Raw genomic sequence first — 10,180 nt, forward strand, 5'->3', positions numbered from 1 at the left:
ACACACACACAGTTTGTTTGTGGTCAGTAAGTTTTTTTTTTCTTTTAAGGAATTAATACTTTTATTTAGCAAGAGTTCATTAAATCGATCAAACGTGCTAGTAAAGACATATATAATGTTGCAAAAGATTTCTATTTCAAATAAATGTTGTTCTTTTGAACTTTCTCTTCATCTGTGAATCCTGAAAAATAAAATGTCACGGTTTCCACAAAAATGTCATGCAGCGCAACTATTTTCATCATTGATAATAATCAGAAATGTTTCTTGAGCAGCAAATCAGCATATTAGAATGATTTCTGAAGATCATGTGACACTGAAGACTGGAGTAATGATGCTGAAAATACAGCTGCGTATCACAGAAATAAATTACAGTTTAATAGATATTCACATAGAAAACAGATATTTGAAATTCTAATAATATTTCACAATAATACTGTTTTCACTGTATTTTTAATCAAATTTTTAATGTGCATACAGTAGCACATTATATTTATATATATATTATAGATATTTTCAGACATTTACCATAGTGTAACTTCAAATACTGTCATATATGACAATCATATTGTAATCATTCAGTGTACGTATATATCAAAATACCACAGTTTTACCATCATAATGTCTAATATACAGTAACTGCAAGTCTGTATTTTCAGTACTACAGTATGTAAAGGCAAGGCATTATTTTTACAAGTTTAAAATTTTTCATTTGCCTAGAGTCTGGCTACAGTTTAGAATCAGAGAGATGTTCTTTCTGAATTAAAGAGGATCAGTGCAGGAGTTAATGCAACAGACAGTAAAACACACATTAATAAATCAGAGAGAATAAGAGCTTGTTCAGATATTCATCTGTCTGCACAGAATAAAGATCAGCTCTCAGCCTTCCTGAGGGATATGAATAACGTACACAGGCAAAACTCAAACCTCGTTTGTGATTATTAGTGAATGAGACACAGTGATGGTGGGTTTCAACATAGTTGTTATCCAGAAAGACACTGTCAACAGGAAAAAGGAGCATTAGTGGAGATGACAGAAAATGGCTTTGGACATAAGAACAAACACAAAAGCCATTAATTAGGTCTGTCCTCTGGCCAACAGCAGATTTCACGTTCCCTCTCAGCGGAAAGACTTCTCTATATCAACATCTGGGTCAGCGCTAGCCAAATATTATCATCTGGCCAAACAGACTGATTCATACGAACATATTTCCACTCATCAAGAGCCGAACGGCTGCACTGCAGTTATTAATCACATCTGGACGAGATGTGTCGGGTGATGTATTGCATATTCATGATGCTTGCAATGATTTTGTTGGTAATATGAAATTAAGCAGCGTCATAAATATGTTTAATTGGTCCGTCGGTTTCCTGATCTCAGTTTCCTCCTTGTTTCACAGCTTGCAAGTACATCAGAAGCGATGCTGTCTCAAAGTCTCACATTTAAACCTGAACAGCAAAAAACACTTGGGAAGATTTGGGAAGTGAAATTAATTTCCAATTTGTTTAAAAAAGTAGATGATGTCCCATCAGGCATTTCACATTTTACAGTTCTTCCATAAAAAACACACACACACACACACACACACACACACACACACACACACACACATATATATCACACACACATATATTTATATATATTACGTAAATACTGTTGTTTAAATTGGTACACATAAATAAACTATGAACAAAAATTACTATATTTATTAATGTATCAAGACATACAGAAGAAAACAAATATTGGATTTAATATCTAATTTAAAGCTGTAAATAAACACAAATGTAAAACATGTTAAATTAGTTATAACTATTTAAGTATTACATATCTAATATTTATTATATTTAAGATTTTTAATATTTTACATTATTTCTGGGTTATTAATTATTAATTTCTGCTGAAATGTGTTTTACACAAATCAGTGAGTGCTGCAAAAGAAAAACAAATAATTTCTGAATATTCACTTAAATTGTTATGCTGACAAAATGGAAAAAAAAAAAAGGTTATAGGAATTTTTTTCCCTAATATGGAAGTCAATGGGTACCGTCAACTGTTTGGTTCCTAACATTCTTCAAAATGTCTTATTTTGTGATCAACAGAACAAAGAAACTCATACAGGTTTGAAATGACATGAGGGCAAGTAAATTTCCATTTTTAGGTAAACTATCCCTTTAACAACATAATAAAAATACAGTTATTGTGTGATTTATGTATTTAATTTTTAGATTTATATTTTAGAAACGGCTAAAAACACATCTCTTCCATCTTCATTTGACCCTCTAACTCTAGCACTCTATTCTAACTTTCTTTTTTATTTATAAAAAAATACAACAACACTTGACCCTCTAACACTTGCACTCTCTATTCTATTTCTATCCTAACTACTTGTTTTCTTTTTATTTATTATAAAAAATGATCCTCTAACACTAGCAATCTCTATTCTTTTTCTATTCCTTTGACTTGTTTTATTTTTATTTAAGAAAAGACCCTCTAACACTAGAGTTCCCTATTCTTGTTTTCTATTCTATCTACTTGTTTTCTTTTTATTTATTATATAAAAAACCTTGTGTACTGCGTTAGGCTAACTGCGACTTGTCACAGCATTTTCATATCATTGCTCTTTTGTTGGTTTTGATTGCTTCTATTGTCCTCATTTTTAAGTTGCTTTGGATAAAAGCATCTGCTAAATGACTAAATGTAAATGTAGATTGTATTCTGATTGCATAACTGATTCCATTATATGTTGAAATGGATGATTATGGTTATATCTTTAGTTATAATGGTTACAATACAACACACTATGAGTGAGTCTGAAGCATTATTAATAAAAATGTTCAAAAATCTAAAAATGCTTGTCTGAGTGCCTCGATTAAATACTTGAAAACTCTTTGATATCCATGAATCTTGTAAATATTTGCCATAATATCAGATATCAAAGGCTTCACTGTATCGATTGTAGAGGTGATGCCAGCTCTGTTTGTGCGGTTATGTTTCTCCCAAATGTGCTGTAGACAGAAGCTGGGATAAAATACCTCACAGTTTGGGTCTGAATCAGAACTTCAAGTCATAAAGTTATCAGAGAGCTTCATTTCCATATGCTTTTGTTTTCAGGGCCGCTGGCAGAAGCAGCATCAGTGAGTCAAAGCTCCTGAGGGACTCTGCTTTCATGTTCGGCTCAAAGCTGCCTTGAGCACAATCAAACACAGACTCGCCGTGATGTGAAATATCACAAAGACAGCTCCAGACTCAAATTCAAAGGTTTTTTTTTTCAAGGTCAGAATGCCTTTAAATGATCGCTCATGTCAAAGACGAGTGAGGAGCAGCTCACCTCTCTCTTCCAGACGGGGTTGATCGTGTTGCAGATGATGCCGGAGCGTTTCTCCTGACCGTGGTGAGGCAGCGCAGGGAAGATGCTGTGCTTTCCAGGCTGGATGCAGATTTTCAGATACGGGTCGGGATTGAAGAACATTCCCTTCTTCAGACCCACTGCCTGAATGTCTGGAAGAAAGCAGAGCAGAGGAAGAGTTGATGGTGAAACCACAACTAAAATAGGTAGTATAATTATTAACATAATAATATTATTACAGTTTTTCTCAGTCGCTTTGGTGCATTTCTCACATCACTATTTACATTTGCACAACAGTTAGTTCAACCTCCACAACATTTAGTCATTTGTGCACATCATAGTAGCAGTTTCTCATTCCTTCGAACAAATTGCAAATGCTTTTGGACATGCATCAATTGCTTTCATACAACTCTCTGCTGTTTTATAACATTATCATTTGCTTATGTCATGTCAGTCAAAATTAACTATACTTGTGAATGCTGAATAGTCATTCCATATAAAACTAATAGTCCTCATTTCATTGCTTGAGTCATTACATACAAAAATGTTGAACTAGTTGTCAAAATCTGTCAAGCAAATTTTACAAATTTTTTTAAATATTTTTTTTCCTGAAAATGTCTCCTAAATTGAACAATTTCTCTCAGGTGAATCTCAACTTTCACTGATGAGAAGGGGTGTGTGAAGCATTAGTTGCAACCAATGATAAGCCACTTCTCTACAATCACTGTCAGAGCTGAATCCCATAAACCCCCACTTTACAAGCATATATGAACCAAGCAGGACATAGTGTGTACCATTTCTACAATACTGTGACACAGAAATGGAAGGGCAGCCTCGTGGAAGAGGGGTGAGGGTGCGGGGATAGTGATGTGAGAAATGCACCAAAGCGACTGAGAAAAACTGTAAAACTATCAAATTATTATATTATTATTAATTACTAAATTATGATGTAATATCTAATAAAAAAAAAATATATATATAGTAATTTGTATATATTTTACATAATAACTTAATCATTTATATAGAACAGTGAAACAATAACACAAAAAGCAACATCAGAGAGTCAAAACAATATGTATGTACTGTATATGTATACAGTATATAGATAGACAGATAGCTAGATAGATAGACAGACAGACAGACAGACAGACAGAGAGACAGACAGACAGACAGACAGACAGACAGAGAGACAGACAGACAGACAGACAGACAGACAGAGAGACAGACAGACAGACAGACAGACAGACAGAGAGACAGACAGACAGACAGACAGACAGACAGAGAGACAGACAGACAGACAGACAGACAGACAGAGAGACAGACAGACAGACAGACAGACAGACAGAGAGACAGACAGACAGACAGACAGACAGACAGAGAGACAGACAGACAGACAGACAGACAGACAGAGAGACAGACAGACAGACAGACAGACAGACAAAGATAGATATATAGATAGATAGACAGACAGACAGACAGACAGACAAAGATAGATATATAGATAGATAGACAGACAGACAGACAGACACAGATAGATATATAGATAGATAGATAGACAGACAGACAGACAGAGAGAGAGACAGACAGACAAAGATAGATACAGTATATAGATAGATAGGACAGACAGACAGACAGATAGACGGACGGACGGATGGACGGACTACTATTAATAATAAAATAAATGAATAAATGAATAATTATTAATACAAATTAAATATAATTATTACAATTTTTAAACACACACACACACATAATATTATTATATTAACTATTATATTACATATAACAAGAAATATGCAATTATATTAAATGTATTGTATTATATGGAATAATTTTACTTGTTTATATATATATATGCTATATTGAAATAGCTGCTGAACTGAAGTAAACTGTAAAATAACTAAACTAAACATATATGCTGTATAATAATGATAATGATAATAATGATAATACACATATATAATTAAATAAAATATATATGTGTTGTGAGTGTGCGCGTGTGTGTAATTTGAATTTTAATGATAATGAATTAAATTAAACCTTTATTTAATTCTACTACTGCTAATAATAATACTATTTATGTAATAATAAAAGAAAGCCGCCGATTACTCTCCGTTAATATTCAACTGCATATTCTCGCATTTTTGTGTTTCCTGGTGTCCTTGCAATATTAAAACATAATTCATAGAGAAACAGCGGACGAGAGAGCCATAAAGTCTGCGTCTGGGAATATGAAGAGAAGAGCAGGAAGCCTCAGAATCCCACAGGAGCTCATTATCTGCTCCAGTATCCAGACGAGCTCGGCTGCGACGTATTATTGCACTGCCATAATCTACTGACTATCAGCTTAATGCCTTTTTAACATTATAGACGGAGCGTCTGAGTGTGAGATGCCATTTAGAGCCACAGGACTCCCGTATTCACTGAAAAGAAGTGAAATGACTGCACATTTATTTTTAGGACCTACTTCTTAAAATGACTTTCACTGGTGTTACCCAATGGATTTCTATCCGGTTTCTTCTCAAACAGTCCTGCCATGCTAATACAACCAGAGGATGTTTCGCTTGGTTTCAGGTTTTTGCAGGTCGTCTGTCCACAAGCCATCACTTTGGGCTAAAAGGAGTCGTGTTTTCTGACTCCCGAGGGTTTTTTCTGCTTACAGAGGAGATCCGCTGGCAGCTGGAGCTTCCACAAAGCTGTTAATGTGCATGTGTTTGCAGCAGCATGTTCAGACAGACCGTAAGCTCATGGCAGGAGAGGTGTGTTATGAATAAAATATACAGCGCTGAGGGAGTCCTGAAGAGTGCATACCATAGTTTGGCCATCACAACTTCAGATACAATTGAAAAGAAAGAGAACAGGATGAGGAAAGAGAGACCGTATTCATAATTTCATAATTATTCTTTTAAATTGTTTGGGTTGTGACATTGGATTTATACAGTTTAATTCAGAAGTTAATGATAATACACAAGCCCTGCTGAACATTTCAAAGAACAGCTGCAAAAAGAACCAAAAACCTTGTTATTTCTGCAGGTTTCATTGAAACGGCCAAACTCAGTGAGTGTGAGACACGAGAGGATTCATGGGAAACTGTTACTCAGTGCAACATAGAAACACAACGGAGAAAAGGTTATAAAGGTTTTATAAAGCCCAGAGACTTCAGTGAGCAAGAGACGTTTCTGAGGCTATGAAGATGAAAAGGTGTTGAGATGCTTCTCTCAACCAAAAAATGCTCTCTTGAGGATCCAAAATATTGTCATGCAATATGAATTAAAAATATAAGTCATAAAAAGTAATGAAAATAAACATTGGCTTATTAAACTTCTTAATTTACACTACTGTTCAAAAGTTTGCCAACATTTTTTTTTTAAATGTTTTTGAAAGATGTCTCTTCTGCTCATCAAAGGTGCATTTATTTGATCTGAAATACTGTAAATTAATGCTGTCAAACGAAAATAAAAGTTTGTGTTTACATAATATATGTGTGTATACTGTGTACATATATTAATGCACACACGTTTATGCATATATTTAAGAAAAATATGTTACATTTATATATAAGATATTTATGTTTGTATTTAAATTATATATAAATATATATAAATACACACACATGCAAATATTTTTTAAAATATATACATGTATGTGTGTGCATTTATATATACATATTAAATATGCACAGTACACACACATATATTCTGCAAACACAAACTTTTATTTTGGATGCAATTAATTGTGATTAATCGTTTGACAGCACTACTGTAAAAACTGTGAAATATTATTATAATGTAAAACAGCTGTTTTCTATGTGAATATCTATTAAGCTGTAATGTATTTCTGTGATGCGCAGCTGTATTTTCAGCATCATTACTCCAGTCTTCAGTGTCACATGATCTTCAGAAATCATTCTAATATGCTGATTTGCTGCTCAAGAAACATTTCTGATTATTATCAATGTTGAACACAGTTGTGCTGCACAATATTTTTGTGGAAACCGTCATACATTTTATTTTTCAGGATTCACAGATGAACAGAAAGTTCAGAAGAACAGCATTAATTTGAAATATATACATATTTTTTTTTTACATTATAAGTGTATTTACTGTCACTTTTGATCAATTTAATGTGTTTCAAATTGTATCAGTTTCTGTTTTTTTAAAGACTTTCTTATTAATTTGATTTTCGAATTTGCACATAAATGGGACTTAATATATAAAATGCTTAAAAAGCAACAGTAAATCAATTCTTGTGAACATTAAGAATAAAACTGGAGAAGGTTTTTTAGTTGGCAAACTACTACATATTCCTATACTTACTAAAATCACTTGCCACTTTTCTTTGCATCATCTCCTTACATTATTTATTTATTTAGCACAATATTCATTCAGGATGTTTACCATATAGAAAAAGTTGAGAGCATTTATTCTTAACTGATTGAGCTTTACTAACAATAGTTTCTAACAGGAATTCTTAGCTTTCAGATAAATGAATGCATGAATGAATGAATGAATGAATGAATGCCAGCACCGACTCACCTGACAGAGAGAAGCTGATGAGTCTCCTGCAGCCCGGAGTCTGAGGACGCTCCTGACTGATGACAGGCTTCAGCGCCTATCAGAGAGAACCACAGCGGTCAGCTGATCACGTGACTGAAGGACAGGAAGTAACTCTACACAGGCCACGCCCCCTTCTTTCTGTCCTCTTCTGTTCTTTCAGTGCATATGGCCTGATATACTGTGCTTAAAGCCCATTACTGACGCCGGCTCATGGCACCAATCAATAGCACACATTCATTAGGACTGCATTGATGCAGCAGCCAGGAAGAGAAGGAGGAGAGGCTCATGGGATGGCGCTTCTCAGAAGAGGAAAAACTCAATCTGTTAGGGAACACTGGCTCCAGGGTTATTACTGTAAACTAGAGCGAAGACTAAAGTAAGAGATGTAAAAACACTTGTAAACTGAAGACAAAAAAATACTGCATCATAAAAGTGGAACAAAACACAAAGTACCATTAAAAAAAGAAAAAAAGAAACAAAGTATAATCATCTATCTTCAGATGACAGCAGAATTATCTGAGACTGTGTGCAGTAAGAAATCCCACCTGCAGATGGCAATACATGTGTGATGATGCAGGTTAAAAAAATAAATAAATAGAAATGTTAACACACTAAAATTACTAACTGAAAATCTATAGAAAATATCTGAAATACATAATTTGAGATAATAAAATGGCCTTGGGGTCCAGGGTGACTATCAAAACAACACTGCTAGACACTGTGTCTAAACAAAACAGAAAACAGAAAAACTGAAAATATTATTTAAATAAAATTAATTACCCACAGCAAACTAATAATAACCCGTACTGGCACTTACTGCACCAGACGTCCTCAGTCTTCATGATTTTGTGTCTAGTCTGTTTACCTCTTTAGAAATTCAACAGTCCATTCATTAATGAGACGAGGAGGATTGTTTTTATGCCAAAGACAGTCAAAGAGATTTACGGTGCACAAAACAAACACATTTCTCAACACTTCATTTCAGTCAGTCTACTATAAACTCCTACTTTCCGATCTTTGTAATGTACGTACACATGCAGACCTTCCAGAGAACTGCCTATAAATGCGTCCAAACACCCTTCAGAGAGCACAGAGACAAACAGCACGCAGAGGGAAAAGCAGAGCATGTGTTTTGACACTTCGCACACAAATGAGATGCAAATCCTGTCCTCCTGAGCGCCGCTGCTTCAGCTAGATTACTCCGATTAGACGGATCTGCGGGAGACTCTGCTGTGCTCCAGCGGGACTCTGGGACCCGGACCGGGTTATTACACAAACGCTGCGGTTTGAAGCACCAATCCTACTTCAGCCTGTCGGATCAGTCTGTTTGGTGCAGTTTTGTGGTGATGCTGTTTGCTTTTAGTAATTATTAGATTTTTATTTTCTGAAGAAGATGTTCAAGGTGTTGCCAGGATATCTTTGCAGTTGCTAAGGTAATCCGAGTTATTTTGAATGTGTTGCTAGGGGCTTCTGGGTGGTTGCTAAGGCAAAAGAGTCTCTGGATACAGATTAATAAATCTCTGTTTAATCTCCAGAAGATACAAATGAGTAAAACTGACTTTATCATCACTATGGACAACATATTTTCATAACTCAAAGAGTAAAATAAAATAAAAAGAGCCACAAATTAATTTTAGTTTTAGTTTGTGATACATGGTATAGCCTATTATAAAAGTTGCTTTAAAATTTTCACTAGATAGCACAAGACTGTACTGAGAAAAGTAATGCTATTAAACATTTTAAATGATGCACATTAACTTTTGCAGCCCTAAAATAAAGAAAAATACAATCAAATAAATAACAATAAAATAACAATGGAAATTAAATTAAAACAAATTCAAAACTACATTTCACATGTTAAAATGTTTTTAGATGTACTATGGTAGTGCCTTTACCTGATAAATTTTTTTTCTGTACAATTTTATGTATTTATCAATATTAAATAATACTTTTGACTTAATAAAACCCGTTAATTTAGATGTTATCATTGTTAGGTTACCTTTTTCTTTAAGTTTTAGGTTACCATTTTTAGGTTACCGTTCAGTATTCAGTATGGTATATACCAACACAAAATAAATTCTGGATATTATATGGAATGATGTGTGCTACATCAATATAATCTAATAAATGCTATATAATATGTAGAAACCTTCAGTCCCGGAATATGAGGAGTGAACTGCATCCATGATGCTACGCAGTCATTAGAAAACACATGAAAACACTGACAGGAGACTGATTACTGTCTCTGTGTGTGTGTGTGTGTGTGTGTGTGTGTGTGTGT

The 10,180-nt window shown here is 34.2% G+C and overlaps 1 protein-coding gene across 1 annotated transcript in view; it reads right to left on the minus strand.

Annotated features, from left to right (window-relative positions):
• The window catches only part of LOC107653791 (E3 ubiquitin-protein ligase HECW1-like), a 63,502-nt gene that overhangs the window by 28,582 nt on the left and 24,740 nt on the right, over positions 1-10,180 (minus strand). Inside the window, exons 5-6 of the mRNA XM_016440613.1 lie at positions 7,879-7,954; positions 3,326-3,495 (exon numbers count right to left, since the gene is read on the minus strand). Coding sequence (XP_016296099.1) covers positions 3,326-3,495; positions 7,879-7,954 — 246 coding nt within the window. The remainder of the gene's footprint in view (positions 1-3,325; positions 3,496-7,878; positions 7,955-10,180) is intronic.

This window comes from Sinocyclocheilus anshuiensis, unplaced genomic scaffold (genome assembly GCF_001515605.1).
Source record: "Sinocyclocheilus anshuiensis isolate Anshui unplaced genomic scaffold, SAMN03320099.WGS_v1.1 scaffold79, whole genome shotgun sequence".
In the NCBI taxonomy this organism is placed as follows: domain Eukaryota; kingdom Metazoa; phylum Chordata; class Actinopteri; order Cypriniformes; family Cyprinidae; genus Sinocyclocheilus; species Sinocyclocheilus anshuiensis.